General features: G+C 34.5%; 1 protein-coding gene across 3 annotated transcripts in view; it reads right to left on the reverse strand.

The window, feature by feature from the left end:
- Positions 1 to 19,856, reverse strand: part of FHIP2A (FHF complex subunit HOOK interacting protein 2A) — a 48,370-nt gene that overhangs the window by 14,089 nt on the left and 14,425 nt on the right. For all 3 annotated transcript variants that reach the window (XR_006354835.1, XM_043984578.1, XM_043984579.1), the window contains exons 4-12: positions 19,696 to 19,800; positions 19,236 to 19,358; positions 13,901 to 14,194; positions 13,492 to 13,688; positions 12,476 to 12,590; positions 10,345 to 10,421; positions 10,045 to 10,237; positions 9,689 to 9,858; positions 435 to 578 (exon numbers count right to left, since the gene is read on the reverse strand). Coding sequence is in view for 2 of the 3 variants with exons in the window: in XM_043984578.1 (XP_043840513.1) it covers positions 435 to 578; positions 9,689 to 9,858; positions 10,045 to 10,237; positions 10,345 to 10,421; positions 12,476 to 12,590; positions 13,492 to 13,688; positions 13,901 to 14,194; positions 19,236 to 19,358; positions 19,696 to 19,800 (1,418 nt within the window). In the remaining variant the exon portion in view is untranslated. The remainder of the gene's footprint in view (positions 1 to 434; positions 579 to 9,688; positions 9,859 to 10,044; positions 10,238 to 10,344; positions 10,422 to 12,475; positions 12,591 to 13,491; positions 13,689 to 13,900; positions 14,195 to 19,235; positions 19,359 to 19,695; positions 19,801 to 19,856) is intronic.

Consider the following 19,856-nt stretch of genomic DNA (forward strand, 5'->3'; position numbering starts at 1 on the left):
CTCAGACATTTAACTCTTACTAGCTGTGTGACCCTGGGCAAGTCACTTAATCCCAATTGCCTCACTTAAAAAAAAAAGACAATGTGGTATTGTTTAATGTTACCCAATTAGCATACTATTTAAATTTAAGAATCCATAAGAACATCTGATATTTTGATCCTCCTAAAAAAAGTTGGGGTTTTTTGTTTGTTTTGCATATTCCAGTCAAACATTTTCTCCAGGGCTGGATTAGCACTGTCAGCTTTAATCTTTTCTAAGAATGGCAAATAGTTTCCTTATATTGTATTAAATAAGTAAAAGCTGTGAAAGTAAAGGTTTCCATTGACGTCACAATTTGTTTTTGGAACAATTCAAAGGAAGAGCTATGTAAATAACATTCACATAAATTATAAATACAAAATTAAAGACATAAATCTATTTAAACAAAAACTTACCTATTTACAATTTTATGGACTTCAGTTTTTCCATCATTTTTGGGGTGTTCTGGAGTAGTAGGTGGTGAAGAACTAAGCCACTCTTGATTTGACAAAGTGTTTTCTGGTGAAAGGTCAGTAAATAATGGATCTTCTTCCAAATCCCTAAATTTAATTTTAGAAATAAGGAAAATATTTTGTTACAATATTTCTAAAATTGGACATGAACCTTAAGATGATGATGCTAGAGAACAAAGATTTGGATTTCTTAACCAATCAAGACTTCACATATGAGAACTATAGGCTCTTAGCCAGATGAAGTATGTCTAACAAGAAGCAGTAAAATATATTTGTTTAGTGATGTATAGATACACAAGTTTATTTTAAACAGGAAAATGAAAAGAGCAAAAAAAACCAGAAACCAAAACCCCACCCTATCCACATACATCCACTAAGCCAAATACCACAGGAAATAGGTGATATAAGAAAAGAAAATAAGGCTAAATAAAGGTCCAGCAATTAATTCACAGAAGATTATATCCAAAAAAAGAAAGCCATCAATATACTTGTAGCCTCAAATTAGACATTTGAGCATTTGAGGTAATAAATGAATTGTAGATTTTTAACTCAAGAACAGGATGTGATTCATGACAATAATATAGCAAAAAATAGGTACATTTTATCCAAAAGGAAAAGACAAAAAGAGCAATGGAGTAGCATTGTATACCAAGATTTACTCACAGGAGATGAACCACCAATCAGATGGGAGAGGCATAAAAGAGAACATTTGGGTTAGGACTGACAAAAGTTATGTAGTAGTACTGTGGTAAGAATGCACCTACCAGAAAGAGATGGACAGAGTTTCAGAAACAGATCACAAATCTGCATCATAGGCATGATAGAGTCAGGATGAGGAAAATCAGGTATTTGGACATCTGCTAGAACATTCTCTTTGCTAAAAGCAGTAGCAGGACTAAAATTCTAGAGTGGAAACTGGCTCAAAGAAAGACATAATAAATTGATAAGAACACAATTTCCTTGATAAATATAAATAAGGAAGAAAAATGACTGCTGATGCACTAGTCAAAAATGATTTTAGAAAGACGTACAGAAAGAAGGTGAAATCAAAGGCAGACAACTGAAGAAAACTAAGAGGCACAGTCCATAACAGTGTCAGGAATGCTAAAATTCAGAGTGAGATGAGATTGGAAATGAATGCTAATATCAAAAAAATATCAGTTTGTTTCATTTTTGTTTTTTTTTTAAAAACTGTTGTAGGCAAGAAAAAAATTCAAAGGGATACTACTGCTAGTAAGTGAAAAGAATAATAACAAAGAATGGGATGATGGAAAGAAGGCTGAACTACTCAACTCTTACTATGCTACTGGCCTTCTCTTATAAAGAAACATGTTCTTGACTAATGCAGAAATGTTTAATGTGATTGTACATATATAACCTATATCAGATTGCTTTGTCTTGGGGAGGGGGGAGGGAAGGGAGAGAGGGAGAAAAATTTGGAACTAAAAATCAAACTATCTTTACATGTAACTGGAAAATAATAAAATACTATTATGATTTTTAAAAAATGTTGAAAACTATCTTTAGATGTAACTGGAAAATAAAATACTTTTATGGTAAAAAAAAAAAACATGTTCTGCTGGAGAAGTGATACCTAAGCTAAGTGAACGTGGTAAGACAAAGTTCAATGAATTCAAGTCAACAGGCCTAGGCAATCTACATCCTGGGGTAACCAAAAATTCTTAAATGCAACTGTTGAGTGCCTGTTATGTATTTTTAAAAAAAAACATGGAGAATGGAAGTGAAGCTACAGATAAATATGGCAAATGTGGTCTCAATTTCAAAAAAATGGAAATGTAGACTTCTTAAACTACAGGTTGATGAACTTGACTTTAATTCATCACAAAATTCTAGAATGAATGGTTAAAACCATGATTTCTAATCAATTAGAAAGGGATATATTAATTATTAAGAGTCAGCACAGGGGCAGCTAGGTGGCGCAGTGGATAAAGCACCAGCCTTGGATTTAGGAGGACCTGAGTTCAAATCCGGCCTCAGACACTTGACACTTACTAGCTGTGTGACCCTGGGCAAGTCACTTAACCCCCATTGCCTCGCAAACACCCCCCACACACACACACACACACAAAAGAGTCAGCTTAAGTTCATCAAGAGCAAGTCATGTCAAACCAATATCATTTCCCTTTTTTTTTGGGACAAGGTTACTAGAATGACAGACCAGGGGAAGATGATAAATACAACATATCTGGATGCTGACAAGGTATTTGATGAAGTCTTTAATAATATGTTTGTTGAAAAGGTAATGAATGTGGGCTGGATGAGAGTGAAGTTAGAAAGATTCAGAACTCATTTAATGACTAAAACCTAAGGACAATGACAGCCTTGATTGAAATTTCTAGTGAAACAACCTAGGCATTTGCTTTTAGTTTAGATCTGTTTTGTTCACTATTTCTATCATTTACTTGCTGAAGATATAAACAGCATGCTCACAAAATTTATAGATTGCATAGTATCAGGGATTTAGATATAAGGTGAGTACTTTTCAAGGAAGAATTTGGTAGCTGAAGGGGAAAGAAAAAGAACTTATGTTAATTTTTTTAAAACACCCTAAAATCCATACTTAAATATAGTTTTCAGATGGGATGTGAGAAATTTGCTCAAACAAAGAAGAAAATACACTTTTATACAATGTAAGGCCTAAAACACCTTGGAAAGAATCTATAGTGACTCTCATAGGTGAAGAGTTTGGTGGCTAGAAGGGAAAGAAACTTTTATTTACTAAAAATTTGTGTAATGCATGTGGAAGGAATATTCAGAGTCAGAGACTTAAGACGACTACATTGAAGACTGAGGAATGGCTGTGGCTGCAGAGCATCATGGTCATAGAGCTCATTTATATGTAACTGGTTTTGGCTTTAAAGGGTTAAAACAAACCAAAATGATAAATCAAATGGCTGTTTGGAGACTATGGGAAACTTAGATGAGGGGTGATTTAGTAATGAGCAGAAAATGGGAATTTGAGAGTTTTTAACCCAGAAAGAGAAAAAAGCAAGTTCCACACCTGAGACCTGAGCCACTGGAGGGACTAACCATACCCAATGAAGAGGTGAAGAAAGGGCAAGAGAGAGAGGAGAGAAAAGCAGGGTAGAATGTAGTTGGCTCTGAGCTGTAAGAAGAAGCCAGCAGCAGGAGAGTGGGTTAGCTGCTCCTTCCTAATTGGCTGGAGAAAGGCTGATTCCATTAGGAGATCACTATTGCTCATAGGTGCCAGGTCCAGTGTGACAGTTGGGAAGCCTCTCAGAAGTATCTTTTGCTCTCTACTGCCCTCTCTGGTTTGGAAGGGAAAAGCAGGCAGAGAAAATAAAGGCTTTGAAGCTGGTTTGCTGTTTGATGGGCTGGCTAACAGCTGAATGCATAGGACTGCACAGCCCAGAGAGCTAGCAAGATAAGTTCTGCAGCTGTCTGGTTGCAAGGAAGCAGTTGCCAATAAAAGAGTCTAATACTTCTTCCATGCTTTTTTTTAGTGTGACTGTGAGTTAAAAGAGCTTGTATATGCTTCATCAGTTGGGAGTCAAAGAATTAGGCCAAAAAGAGAGCAGTTATAAACAAGAGGAACAAATAGAAACAGGAAATTATTGAGTAGAAACATGGTTTTCTGTGCTACAGATGTTCCTGAATGGATCAATGATATCAAGGCATGCAATTCAGAGTTGTGAATGACCCCAGGCACACAACTGTGCTCATTCATGTCAAGTTTCTGTGAGTGTATTATTGGAAGACTGTGAACCAGGTTTATGCAATAGTCTATTCCTGTCTTTGTTTATATTGAGGCCTTATAATGCTGTAATTATTGTTGCTTGGTTTTAGCATATTGCTAAACAAATAGTTATGTACAAGATCTAATATTATCATGATTTTGGGTGACTGGGTTTGTTTTAGTGGAAGCAAACTGGTGGGGGCTGCAGAGCTGTTAAGTAGGGGGAGTGTTATCTTCTCACAACAGGGTTACCCCAACACAACTAAAAAAGTTTAAGCACAGTCACTTGGTGGTGGTCCTTCTCTGGGAATTCAGACCTTCCAGTGTAAAGAGGAGGTGAAAGTGATCTAGCCAGGGCAGAGAGAAAGTGAACTCCATGAAAGTTTATTCCATGAAAAGGATTCCAAGAAGGTCCATGTCAGGAATGCCCCACACATGTATTATATAGATCTGAAGAGAATTTTAGAGGACATCTAATCTAATACTCTGATTTTACAAGTAAGAAAACCGAGGCCCAGAGGCATTAACTGACTTGCCACATAGGAAGTAGTAGAGCCAGGATTCACCTTCAAGTCCTGTGACTATAAATGTACTGCTCTTTCTACTGTACCAAACTGCCTCCCATGAAGATGGAAGAGATCTAAAGTCCCTAAATGAGAAAATTGACATCTGAAAATATCTTGATGGGGTAGATTAAAGGACAAATCTATTAAGATACGGTTTCACAGGAATAAATGTAAAGGCCTACACTTGGGTTAAAAAAAAAATCAACAACCTAAGAACAAGATGGAGAGAGGCGTGTTCATATAATTGAAGTGAAAAATACATGAAGATTGTAGTGGATTATAAACACTACATAATTAAACAATATATCACAGAAGCCCAAAAAAACTACTTTGATCTTAGACTGCTTAAAATAAAATGTATAGTACACAGGACATTACAGTCCCACTATAGCCTGATCCTGATAGATGACATCTGGAGTATTTTGTTCATATCTGAATACCACATTAAGAAAAAAAATTGCTATCTTGTTTTTACATCACCTTAAAAAATATATTTTCCACCCCTATCCTGCCCTTACACTACCCAGGGAGGCAAGTTATTGTTATCATTTGTTTTTATATCACCTTCTTTTAAAAAATCACTCCCCTCCCTTTCACTTCCCAGGAAGCCATCCCTTATAACAAAGAATAAATTGGGGTGGGGGGGAAGTAATTTAGAAAAGCTAGACAACCGTAACAAAGTCTAGAAATATATGTAATATTCCTTCACACCCACCTCTGCAAAGAAGGGACAGAAGTTTTTTGTTTTGTTTTTCATTTCTACTTCAAGGTCAAGCTTGATGATTATAATTTTGAGAAACATCTTTTTTTTTGGGGGGGGGCAATGAGGGTTAAATGACTTGCCCAGGGTCACACAGCTAGTGTCAAGTGTCTGAGGCCGGATTTGAACTCAGGTCCTCCTGAACCCAGGGCCAATGCTTTATTCACTGTGCCACCTAGCTGCCCCAAGAAACAACATTTTAAGAAAGGCATTGACAAGCTAGAGCCTGTCAAAAGTCTGACAAACAGGATGTCTTTCAAGAAGGCCACCTGAATAGGAGGCAAACTGCTCCGGTCCCATATACCTAGTATTGCAGTAAAACCCTAAAGTTCACACCAGACTGAATAATGATCAAGAAATCCGGGGCAGCTAGGTGGCACAGTGGATAGAGCACGGGCCAGAGCACCGGCCCTAGAGTCAGGAGGACCTGAGTTCAAATCTGGCCTCAGACACTTAACACTTACTAGCTGTGTGACCCTGGGCAAGTCACTTAACCTCAATTGCCTCACTAAAAAAAGACAGACAAACAAACAAACAAAAAAAGAAATCCAATGAGAAACTATAGTGACTTCTACATTTGAATTGTATAAAGTTAGCTAGTCTTGAATAAAGCTCATGCCAGTACAGTATCTCATCAAAACTAGGGATACATGTAGCCTGCAAAGCACTATGGCCAGAAGGAATAAAAGTAGAGGGCTTTCCTAAGAATCTCCAAGGTGGGGGGAAAAATTATGAAGAAGGTAAAGGGCAGAGGGAAGCCCCATGGAACAGCAACAGGAAGTAATCAGCAGCAATGAGCCACCACAGTGCTCAGATTGAGACAGGCCTAAGGAGCTCTGTAGTCCCTAATACCTTGCCCTGAGATAATAAAAAGGGTCTGAAAATACAGTGCTCTCAATCTCAAAGATGAGATGATGATCATGGAGCTGAGCACAGGGAGGTAGAAATCAGGGAAAGAATCTAGGGATCCCAGGTGGAAAACAAGCAGGGCAGGTGAACCAAAAGTGCAAGGGGCGTGGTGGGGTGGGGTGTGCTTGGCCCTGGGACAAAGCCTTAATTGATGAATTTAAGCTGGAAAACTAAGTAAATCAAAGAAAACACCATTTGGTATCCACAAAGTCTATTCAAATACCTAAAAAAAAATGAAGGATTAAAAAAGAAATACAACTTAAGACTGCAAAAGTAGAAGAAAATTTAAGATATCTGATATTAAAACATCCAACTTGGAAAGAGAGATCATTTAAGAATTACTGGATTTTATGAAAACCATGATTAAAAAAAAAACCTGGCTGATATATATTTTTTAAATCATTTTTTAAAAACAGCCCAAAACTACTAGAATCAAGAAGCAAAATAAAGATGAAAAGAATTCACCAATCTCCTCCTGAAAGGAACCCCAAAAGGAAAAGTCTCAGGAATGTTATAGCCAAAATCCAGTTTCCATGTCAGAGAAAATACTTCAAATATTCAGAATGAAGCAGTTGAAATATCAAGGGATACACAAGGCATGGCAACTTCTACTAAAAAACCAGGAGATCCGGAATATAATATTCAAAAGGCAAAAATATGAGTTTGCAACCAAGAATAATTTACTCTGCAGAACTGAATGTAATCCTATAGGGGGAAATGTCCTTTAATGGAATAAAGTACTTTCAAGCATTCATGATGAAAAGACCAGAGCTAAGTAGGAACTTTGAAATAGAACTCCAAGAGTGGAGAGAAACCTACAAAGGTAACAGCAACTGGAAGGAGCTATGTGATGATATAGTGCTAACATTCCAATAGAGGAGAATAAGTGATGAGACAGCTAGGCAGAATACTGAACAAAGTATTGGGCTTAGAGTCAGGAAGACCTGAATTCAAAATCAGCCTTAGACATGCTGTATGACTGGGCATGTCACTTAACCTCTGTTTGCTTTAGTTCTCTCAAATATAAAATGGGAGTACTCACAGAACCTACCTCTCAGGGTCATTGTAAGGATCAAATGAGTTAATATTTGTAAATTGCATATTAGCACAGTGTCTGGCACATAGGAGCTGTTATATGTAAAGGCTTATTCTCCCTCTTCTTCACTTCAGAATCCTAGTGTATTTAAAAAGTAAAGAGAGTTAAGAAAATCAGAGGATCTGGGAGTATATTGCTTCTATTCTGAGGGTCTTTAAGAGGGGGAAAAAGAAGGAAGAAAATAGTAATGTAGAAAGAAACAATCATCATAATAATCACAGTAGTAGTAGTAATAGTAATAATAATAATGATAGCAGCTAACATTTACATATTGGTAACTATGTGCCAGGCACTGTGCTATGCACTCTGCAATTATTATCACATTTGATCCTCACAACAACCCTTGGAGCTACGCTGTTTTTATCGAAATTTTACAGTTGAGGTAACTCAAGCAAGTGCAGGTTAAGTGGCTTGCCCAGGGTGCAAGAAAGGAGTGGAACTGGCTATTTTTCATAATTTAGGTATATGGAAGAAATGTATAAAATGGAAGAAGTGATAGGGATAGTGGGCATCAGATGAACTTTACTCTTATCTGAAACAGATAAAGGAGTTTTGAACATACCAACAGTGTAGTGTAAAAATGCTTCAAAATTAATAAGGAAATAAACAGGATTAGGAAGGCGGCAGGTTTTAGATGAGAGTATCAAAGAGAAAATAGTCAAAAGAAAAACAATCATTTAAAAAAACAACAACAGTCCAGAACTATTAGAATTAAGAAGCAAAATAAAGATCATCCTGTAAGAGGGTAGGAGGGAGTACCTTAGATTGTCTCTAAGGAATGGCTATCTTGTAGTCCAACATAAGTTAGATTAAATTATAAACTTAATCAAAAGTTGTACAATATCTCTGAAATTCTATTTCTGCTACTTAGATAGTATGTCATCATTTAGCTGACAAGGAACATTATACTAATATATAACTGACAAGTTAGCTATTGTTAATCCAAATCAATTTTGTCTTAAGTATGGAAGGATTAAAACATCTCTGTCAAGTGTAAAACTTGTGATTTCATCAGTGTGGGCGTTATTGTTATGGGAACTTCTTCCACTGAAACTGATCACAGGCCATCTAGAACAAGAGTCCCAGAGAGTTGCCTGAAGCTCAGAGGGATTAAGTGGCTTTTCCACTATCACATAGCTAGTTAAGTGGCAGAATTAGTGTGTAATTTGAACTAATGTCTTACTGATTTTAAGCATGAAGGTCCAGTAGTACTATAGTATGCTATCATGGCAACCAAGCTTTATTAAACGAAACCATTAGCTTAGATAGAGAAAAAAAATGACAATAACATTATTACAAATTAAGCAAGAGTTAGACAAACAAATCCATACAGTGGCTATATTAAAAAACATATGTCTGGACCTTGTGGTGATCCACTGTCAGGAGCTGGGTAACATATCTCAAAAGACATAGTTTGTCATTGCTTTGATCAAAGTTCTTAAGACCTTTCAAAGTTGTTTTTCTTTAGTGTTATACTTTGCATAAATTGTTTTCCTGGTTCTGCTAACTTCACTCCATCAGTTCATTTATACTACCTAGGATTCATTTCTTATGGTGTGATGCAATACAATTATACACTTTAAAAATGTTAGAGTGTTTTGGATTTGGGTTTTTTGTCTCTTATGAGGAAAGAGAAAGCAAAAAAGTGAAATAGACAGATCATAGGGTATAAGAAACCATGCCATAAGAGGATCAGAGAAGGAAACAGCTATGTTAGTTTACAGAGTTTACAGAGAATATATAGCTGTCTTCATATTTTTAAGGGCTTCATTATATGAAGAAAATATCATTGGTTATTTTTTATGAATAGAGAAGAATTAAAACCAATTATTACTTTTTTGTGGGATGAGGGGTGGGGAGGAGCAGTGAAAAGGAAGATTTCAGTTTAAAGAAAGATTTTCCAAGAATTACATCTGTCCCTAAAATACAAATGGTTCCCTTGTCAAATAGTAATTTCCTGTCATTGGAGCTGTTGAAGCAGAGGTTGAATTTAATGATACTTATTTATCCTGTAGGGACACTATAGAAATCATTCATGCATTAGGTATGAAGTTGGACTAGATTACCATTCAGATCCTTTCAATTCTAAGATTCCATGTTTAAGAAACTGTCTACTTAAGATGCTCAGTTGACACATTAAAAACTTACACTGCTCCTGCTATTAATCCATTCTCCACCACATCTTTATCTTCTGGGCATAAAGGTTTATATTCTGTGTAGTTTCTTTCTTCAAGATTTCTCAGAACCAAGTTATAAAGAATGTGCTCATTGGGTTTTTGTAATAGATGTTCAAACATCCTTAAAGTCATAATGCTAATCTGTAACCAAAAGTATAAGAATGAATTTTAAAATACCTTTTATAATTATTATTCTTGCCTTTGTGCATAGTTTTTGTTTCCAAATTTTAGTAACTAAATACATGGAAAAATGTATATAATATGTACATAAGTAGATAGTATCTAAAACATTTTAAAGTAAAATTAAAAATTGTTCTTTTTTCTCACCTCATCAGATATATGATCACAATGCTCAATTAATCTATGCCGAAGTGGATGTCTGTTAATTTCTGCTAGTGTCTCTGGTTCCCTCTGCTCTCCAAGAATAAAAGAAACCATTTCCTGAAGTAAGACATCAGAAGTTACTTGCCGAACAATTCGATGGAGCAAAGCAGTAGATGTCAGAATACCCATCTCTGAACTGGACAAAGTAAAAAGTAAAAAGATACTTAGTGTTGGCAGAAAAGACTAACCTGACATAAAAACACTCATTTTATTATTTATTTTCAATGGAAAGAGGCTACTCACGTTTGCATTAACTGTGGTTCCATAACACCAATGAAAAACCTTTCCCGAACAGCTCTGGCCAAAGCGACAGCAGCCGACTAAAATATAGTATAAGAATAACATTTTATAAACTGAAAAGGTTATGTTTTAAATAATATTTAGGAAATTAAAAACTAATTTCCTAATTTAATTAGGTGGGGAAAACAATCGTCCTATATTTAAATATATAAATTGATCATATGGACCCAAATCCAGAAGCATCCTGATGTAAAGCAAACAGAATGCTGGATTTGGGGTCAGAAAGATATGGGTTCAAATAATCCTTCTGACACTTAGTTGTATGCCTACAAAGAATTTAACCTCTTAGAGTCTTCGGCAACAATCTAAGACTATAAATGATGAATGGCAGCTGCATTGGTGGGAGGAAGTTCCTAAACCAACAAATTGCTCACACCTGGCCAGTACTCTGTGGCAAGATGGCACCAGCCCCAGGATTCATACTTTTTCAGTACCATCTGCCCCTGATTAGAGGAGAGAGAGCTAAGAGCTCCCCCCAGAACCTTCATTTAAGGAGGACACCTAGGCCAGTCATCTTTGTATTTGCCACCCAGCTTCACTCCTCTGGACCTCTCCATCACACCTTCATCAGAGACCTCTCCCGTGGTTCTAACTTACTGTGTCTGTAGCCTTACTCAAGCAGACTGTAAGCTCCTTGAAGGCAGGGACTGTATTTTTCACTTTCTTTGTGTCCCCAGTGCTTAGTACAGTGCCTGGCACATAATAGGTGCTTAACAAACGCTTACTGACTAACTAACCAACCAAGACCCTTATGTATTGACACAATGCATCCAAATTATACATTATTTCTGGGTCCTATCCACACACATTAGGCATATATCCAGAAATAAGAGGAAAAAGGTATCCTGACAGAGGTCATAAGTCAATTTGATTGCTGATTAGCTCATTTATCTTATAAATATCTTCACTTAGGGAAAGTATTTGTTTGAAATAAATTATCTTCTCTAAGAAAACTATTTCAGACTTGATTCTTCTCAGCAATATAATGGTCCAAGATAGTTCCAAAGGACTCATGATGGAAAAGGCTCTCCAAATCCAGAAAAAAAAGAACTGTGGAATCTGGATGCAGATCCAACCATACTATTTCTATTGTTTTTGTTGTTGTTTTTCTTTTTTTAAGGTTTTTCCTTTTTGCTCTGATTCTTCTCTCATAACATGACTAATGCAGAAACATGTTTAATGTGACTGTTCATATATAACCTATATCAGATTACTTGCTGTCTTGGGGAGGAGTGAGGGAGGGAGAAAAATTTGAAACTAGAAATCTTATAAAAACAAATGTTGAAAACTATCTCTAAATGTAACTGGAAAATAATAAAATATTTATATGAAAAAAAAACCTATTTCAGAAAACTAGTGAATAGTGTAGCATGTTGGACTTGGAGTCAAGACGCATTTGAATTCTACTCTTATGTGACCCTGGGCAAATCAATGAACCTCTCTGAGCTTTAGTTTTTTCCTCTGTAAAATAGGATTAATAACAGCACTTTCTTCACAAGGCTGTTAAACTGATCAAATTAAAGAATGCATGTAAAGTGTTTAGAAGACCTGAAAGCACCAAATGCTATTCATTATGATTATTGTAAATCATGACAGTTAAAGCATTCTGGGCAAACAGCAGAGGAGTAACTTGAAGTCAATTTGCTAAGAAGTAAAACTGAGTTTCCTTTTCAGGGGTGGGAGAAGCTCATGGAATAATCTGCTGAACACCATAGGATTAAGTGCAACAGTTCCTCCTTATAATAAAGCAAGTTTTCTAAGTTTCTCAAAGAAATAGATTATTTTCATTATGTTTTGTAATATTAAAGAAGCAAATGTTATGCCCATTTTATGCATTAGAAAATAAGAGCATAGTAACTTGTTCAAGGTAATAAAAAAAAATCCAGAACTTGAACCCCAGTCTGTTTACATCTTCCTAGGAAAAATTATTTGTTTTTTAAACTAGACTATGCAATTCTTATTAACATACTTATTAACAATCAATCTTGGATTACATGTAATAAATTTAAATTTCACAAAGCAGATATGTATTTACATTTTTTGAGTGATCTATGAGTCAAAAGATATTTCAAACCTTTTGTGCTTCTTTAATTAGCTGATCACAGTAATCAAACCATGAGAGAAAGGAAATTAAGGCTCGTTTTCCTGGAAAAGCTGATGCATCTTCTTTGTGACTATATGAATCCAAACTGTAATTTACAAAAAAGTCCTTAGTACAAGATCTCCAAACAAGTTTAATTATAGCTTTCAAGATGCACACATTTCATTCTGTCACCTAGATTTATTTTTAGTTCATATGACAATGAGGAAAGCAAAAATTATTTTAAAAAATACAAAGTGTTTACACAAAGTAGTAAGAGAAACAAAGGATTAGGAAAACAAATAATTTCCAATGTCTTTTTTAGGGTGCAGAAATGGAGACACTGAAGAATAAATGGAGTTTAAGTAGAAAAGAAAATGTCTGATTACCTCCTTTCACCTTTCCCATAATCTCTGGAACTAGCAAAAGAAAGCTAAGTCATCTAGTTGTTGGTATGGAAGAGAAGTGAAGGAAGGTAAGAGAATCCACAAATAAATGATAAATAGGTAGGTAAATCTTTCCCTTTTGTACTGTGCAGAGTAATAACAGGACTGTCAGTTGTTGGACAGCTAAATAAGAGGTCCTTTTTTTCAAGTAGGAGACTAAAACATTAACACAATTCTTGTTTTTAAAAAGTGAGGGAAGGGTAGATAATCCAAGCATGCAGTCAACCAAATATAGGAAAGGTTTCGTTCCAGTATTAGGGAACTTGATTCCTGAGTAAGGGAACTACAGCTATCTATAAAGATTGCCTATCTTAAACAAAGACAAAAGAAAAGTGGTTTAAATATATAACTGCTTGTACTCTCCAATACCCATTATGTTACAATAATTCATTCAAAACAGATACTTCTAGTAGCCTGAAAAAGAGCAGCGAGATGTGAACATCTCTAGAAGAGAAATGACTTATGATTTTCAAAAGTAAAGGTAATTGTAAAACAGAAATTACTGAAGAATTTATAGTGTAGATTTTTTTTTCTTTATGGAGAAATACAAAAGAAATTTCTTACCCCCAGTTAATTGCTTCCACTGTTTCAATATCTAAAGGATCCACTGACTGAGGTAAGGCCTTATAGAGGGAAGCAAGTCTGTCCGTCAGTAGTTCACATAAACAAGTGCTCTGGGTAAGGCATTTGGCAGCTGCAGGTTCTGGCAAACTTACTAACAACATCAGACCCTCACATGCTTTCACAGCTATTCGACCATCCTATAAAAAAGAAAACCATGGTCCTTCAAATCACAATTATGACTTCCAATACTTGTTTTAGAAAAAAACAAAACAAAACCTTAAAAGCACATTAATACATTTTCTAAAATAAGAACAGATTTTTAAGATTCTAAAAGTTTTATTTCAAACTTTTACTACCACAACCATGTAACAGGAAAATGACAAAACTTGTAAATGACAAATGAACTTACTGGGCTTCTAGTAAGATTTAGTAAAGAATTTACTAAATTGTAATCCTGATGAGGACGAGCAGCAGAAGCCTCAGGCAGTGAAGTGACATTTAGCTGATCCAGTCTTGTGGACAGATCATCTGGCTGATGAGGAAGATCATCTTCTATCTCTGTTGGCTCCATTCCAATATTATCAGAGAGGTCCTCAGGCAGACAGGCCTGCCTTATATCTGTTGTCAGGGAATCCTGTCCTTTCAATGTATCCTCTGTGACTACATCTGATTCTCCTTTGGAAGCCAATGATTTTAATTTGTTCTGAAAAGAATCAAAACATTCTCAAAGTCACACCAACAGCCCTAAAAACTACAAAGTCTACAAAGAAAATGGTTGTTTGTTTTTTTCTACAATCAGTATTTCATAAGTGCAGGTACTGCAGAAATCAACAAGGCATTATCTCCACGGGAGAAAAAAACTACATCTTAACATAATACTATGTATCAAATAGATTTAATTTATCCCTTAATTGTTTTATAGCTGCAAAATCTTTTCAGGAGAGATAAGTGACCACTAGTTTGGGTATTGTTTGCTTTAACTTTCCTAATTGAAACTGTATATTAGATATACCTAACAGAACAGAAAAAATTGAGACTAGATCTAAAGTTCATATAGTCATGTCATCATGCAGGCAATATCAATTATGATTATAATAAGATAATGAGAAGATGCTTCCAAAAAAATGGTCGGAAATGTACAGTTTAAAATAACTAATATCACACTCAAGATTTTTTTTTCATAAATCAGGGTTCTTGTAAGTATAAAAATATCAACATATATTCTTGGCATTTGTTTTCCTTAACAAGAATAAGAAACATTTTGAAGGCATCTTAATTACTATCTTTGAAGGTAAGATTCCAAACTATCTGCTATGATCGTTTGTTTTCCTGAAATACAAAATGAATCTTGAAGTAAAGGAAAAGATCAATATTAAAACAAAAGTTTTCAGTTGGGGCACATAAACAGATGAGAAAAAGCTTTATGACAGACATAATAGAATGCATCATAATCTGTCTTAAAATGATTAAGTGACTTCAAGATTTTCCTTTCACCAAACTAAAATCACAGTATGAATAAACTTTTTGTTACTGTTAGAAATAGGGTTTATCATTAATTATCTTGAGAAATCAAGCTGAGAACACATGAAATAGAGGGGAACAACTGCAAAGAAAATAATAGACAACAAATAGGTACTACACAGCAATCAACAAACAAGCATTTATTAAGCATCTAGTAGTATGTGCCAGGGAATTCAGATATAAGTGTAAAGACTGAAATAATAACCACTTGCAGTGATCAAAGGGAAAATGACCTATGTGTACAAAAATTATAGCAGCTCTTTTTGTTTTGGCAAAAAAAATTGGGTATTATGGGGATGCTCATAAAATGGAGAATGACTGAACAAGTGGTGGTATGTGATTAGGATGGAATACTATTGTGCTATAAGACATGACAAGCAGGATGCTGTCATAAAAAACCTGGGAAGACATATGAACTCATACAAAGGGAAGTGACCAAAACCAGAACACTGTACACAGTAACAGCAATATTCTAAGGATGATCAAAACTGTGAAAGACTTAAATACTCTGACCAAGACAATTCCAAAAGACCCATGATGAAAAATACTATCCACCTCCAGAGAGGAAGACCTAATGAACTATGGATGCAGATTGAAACATACTTTTTAAACTTTATTTTTCTTTCTTTTATTTTTGTCTGTATTTTCTTTTGCAACATGGCTAATACAGAAATGATTTGTATGATTACAATTGCATAATCATTATCAAGTCGCTTGCCTTCTCATGTGGGGGGAGAAGAGGAAGGGAAGGAGAGAATTTGGAACTCAAAATTTTTTAAAATGATTGTTAAATGTTTTTACACATGTAATTGGGCAATATTTAATGAAATAAATAAAAATATATTTTTGAAAAAAAGAATCATTGAACTATATCAGTTATAATCCCCCAAAAGGGCCTACATCTCATTTCAAGAACTCTTACAAGAAAACTTCCTATATTTCTCAGAACCAGTGTGCAAAATGTAAATAAAAAGAATCCATCGGTCACCTTGTGAAAGAAGCCTCCAAATGAAAACTCTCACGAACATCAGCCAAAATCCAGAATTTTCAAGTCAAAGAAAAAATACTGTGAGCAACCAGAAAAAAGTAATTCAAGTAACAAGGAGGCAGAATTAGGATTACACATGATTTAGTAGCTACCATTATAAAGGTGCCAAGAACTTGGAATACTGTATTTCAGAAGGCCAATGAATGATATAGGCTTACAACCAAGAATGACTTACTCATCAAAATTGAGTATAATCTTAAAGGGCAAAAAAAAGAGAATCTTTAATGAAATAGAAGACTTCTAAGGAATCCTGATGAAAAGACCAGAGCTGTGAAGAAACTTTGAAGTTCAAACAAAGAGCGACGAGAAACATAAAAAGATAAACATGAATGAACAGTGATAAAGGACTAAACAATGACACGAACAGCTTATGATACATGTATCCCCAGACTCCTAGCATCATCAGGGAACATAAAGGGAGTCTGAGTAGACATATCCTGGGAGTGGGTCAGTAAGTCTTGATGATCTTAGGAGAAGAATGAAGGGAGAATTAAGAGGAGAAGCAGAATAGACTGGACATGGGTGGGGACAAAGGGAAAGGAAAGAAATTATCTCACATAGTAGAGGTACACAAGTAGGAATCTATGCAAAAAAGGCATGGGTGGAGGAACAGCTGACATTTTAACCTCTCTCTCAACTGAACTGGTCAAAGGAAGGAAGAAAGAATACACATACAGACACACACAGTTGGGCACAGAAATATATTTCACTCGACCAGAAAATAGAAGGAAAAGAGAAGTGTGAGAGAGAATTAGAAGGAAGGTAAGCTTAAGGGAGGAAATAGTTCTAACAGAAACAAACTCTAAAGATGTGTAAAAATATTTCTAGTTCTTTTTGCGGTGGCAAAGAATGTAAATCTGAGGGGGCTCCCATAAATTGAGGGATGGATAATTTATGATATGTAAATGTCATGGAATATTATTCTGTTGTAAGAAATGATGGAGAGAGTTTCAGAGAAACCTGGCAAAACTTGCATAAACTAATAGAGTGAAGTGAATAAAATTAGAATAATTTATATGACAACAATATCACAAAGGCAAACAATTTTGAAAGAATTAGAAACTCTTATCACCATAATGACCAAACACAATTCCAGAGGACTAATGATGAAACATGATACCTCCTGATAGGTATAAGATTCAGAGTATAGAATGAGACAATTTTTTTTGGACATGGACAATAAAGAAATTTGTTTAGATTGACTATGTACATTTGTAATGAGTTTTGTTATTTTGTTCTCAGTTGGGGTTGGGGGGGGAGGGTTAGAATGGGAACGTGGGAAGGCAAAATTTTTTCATTGAAACAAATAAAATTTAATTTTTAAAGAGTCTTAGAATATTTAGAATTTACTTCATGTTGTGAAATTCCTTTCACTTCCCACTTATATCAGAAAATCATATTCCCTAAACTTCACCTAGCCCTAGAAGTAAAAGTTTATTAGAAGAATGAAATACAATAAATTCTCATTAATTCAGATTCAATTAATTAACATTTATAACAATTTAAGCACACTGGGCTGATACTTGCCTTTTAACTATGTATGAGATAAGGTTTGCTAAACTAAAAGGATAGCTATTTTGGGTAAAATACCTAGAATGTGAAGGACAAACTATTTTCAAGCATCTTAGAAGTACCATTTACAACTAATATACTATTTAACAATCATTCTTTTTCACTCTAGCAAATTAAATAAAGATCTCTAGTAGGCAATAATGTTAATTTTCATTAAAAGTAATTTTAAATTGGAAAAATCCATATTATGTTTGGAAAGTTTCAGGAGAGAGATAAGAGATAATAATGGCTCACATTTATAGTTGTTTAAGATTTATGTGTTTTCCTCACAGTCACAGTGTGAGGTAGGTAGTACAAATATTATCCCCATTGAGATTGAGAAAATGATTTGTTTAAGGTTACAAAGCAAGTAGGCTCCAGGTCAAAGGTTCTTAAATTAGAGCTCATGGACAAGGAGTCTATCTATGGATAGATTTCACACGGCCCATTAACTTAGATGAGAAAAAAATTACAATTTTATTTTCACTAAGCTCTAAGTTATCATTTCCTTCTATTACAAATGCAGACAACAAAAATTATTCTGAGAAGGGTTTATAGGCTTCATTACACTGCCAAAGGTGTCAATGACACACAAAAAAGGTCAAAGAAATATGAAATATAGCTAATATTACTAACCATTATATTAAAAAAATTTCCTCTGTTCTAAGGTCAGGATTTGAATACGGGTCTCCTAATTCCCAGTCCACCATTCTTTCCACTACAAGAGAAGATATGTCTAATTTCAGAGATTTTTTTTTTAAGTCAAATTATACTATGCATTTTCTTCCCATTGATAAATAGGAAACATATTAATATACTAATCATTATAAAAACAATTTTTAGAATATACTAATGCATTTCTTGCATCAAATTCATGCAATTTGGAAGCCTAACTGAACCTGAACTGCCCATCAGGTAAAATAAAAGAAACCATGAATTCAGTACTAATTTAAATTCTCCATCATGGGTGACTTCAGTGTTAAGAAACATGCTTATACTTGAAGCTAACATTGCTCATTATGAAGCTAATCAATAAATGTACTTTTCCCATTCAATGTAGAAATAAAAATTTTAAATATTGGTATTAATAACACACATATTTTTTAAAAAGCTATAGCTAAAGATATAAAAAGGAAATGCAAAATAATTGGTAAAATAATGTAAAATTGGCCATCTTACATAATATATTGAATCTGAGAGAAACCCTACCATTCTTTATACCTGTTATAAAATTAGATATCTACACTTATCTCTATCTCATATCAGACTTCTTATTAGACAACAGTTACAGTAAACCTGGCTGGAGATTTTATTTACAGGGGTTTTTTAGTCTACTCCACCAGTCCTTTTGTCCTACTTTCAAGTTGAGCCTTAGTGTTGGTCTGCTACATCTGAATTCTGAAACTATTTCACAATGAAAATTCCAACAATCTGATTCAAAAGCATTCTTTTAGCATCATTAAGCTGGGAATAAAATAGCAAGTGTTAAATAAAAAGTTAAGTCTTACCAATTGATAAAGAGAAGTAGTTTAAGTCTTAAATATTTCCAAAAGCAAAGTTCTTATAAAATTATAAACTGAAGCCAGTATCGAGTATCTGTAGCCATAAATATACTTCCACATACCTCAAGAAAAAAATTGACCAAGTAGGGATCTTGTTTCAATTTTGCACACACTATACAGAGAAACTGAATTTCTTCATTTTCGGTTGGAGTTGCAAGAACTTCACCACAAAGTCTGATTAGCTTCTGTTTTAAAAAAAGGAATACTTTTATATAATTCACATAAATACTAACTGGATTAAGGCAAGGATTTTTTGATATTTCAAATCTGTAGAAGATGTATACCATCTGTTATATAGATAGGAAAAAATTCTCATTTTCTAATGTATTTCTTAGTATCTTCAATATCTCAAATAAAACATAGTATCTTATACATAGCTAGTCCTCAAATATTTGGTTAAATCTAAACATTCCCTTTTAAAGATGAGTTTTATGTTGTTAGCACCTTTAGGAAAATATTTAAAATAATTTCTACATCAAACCAAATAAAAGAAATATTTTGATGTTAAAGGGGAAAAAATACCTGCACTGGTCTGTGTACATTAATGTGTGGAAGTAGTGGCTGTCGGATTCTTCCTAAAAGTTTCGTATAGAAAGCCAGTACCTGCTGTTTCATTCCTGGAGGACACTAGGTACAGACAGAAGAAAAAGAGAAACAGACAATAAAAAGATATTTAACCCCAA

This window comes from Dromiciops gliroides, chromosome 2 (genome assembly GCF_019393635.1).
Source record: "Dromiciops gliroides isolate mDroGli1 chromosome 2, mDroGli1.pri, whole genome shotgun sequence".
Classification (NCBI taxonomy): Eukaryota; Metazoa; Chordata; class Mammalia; order Microbiotheria; family Microbiotheriidae; genus Dromiciops; species Dromiciops gliroides.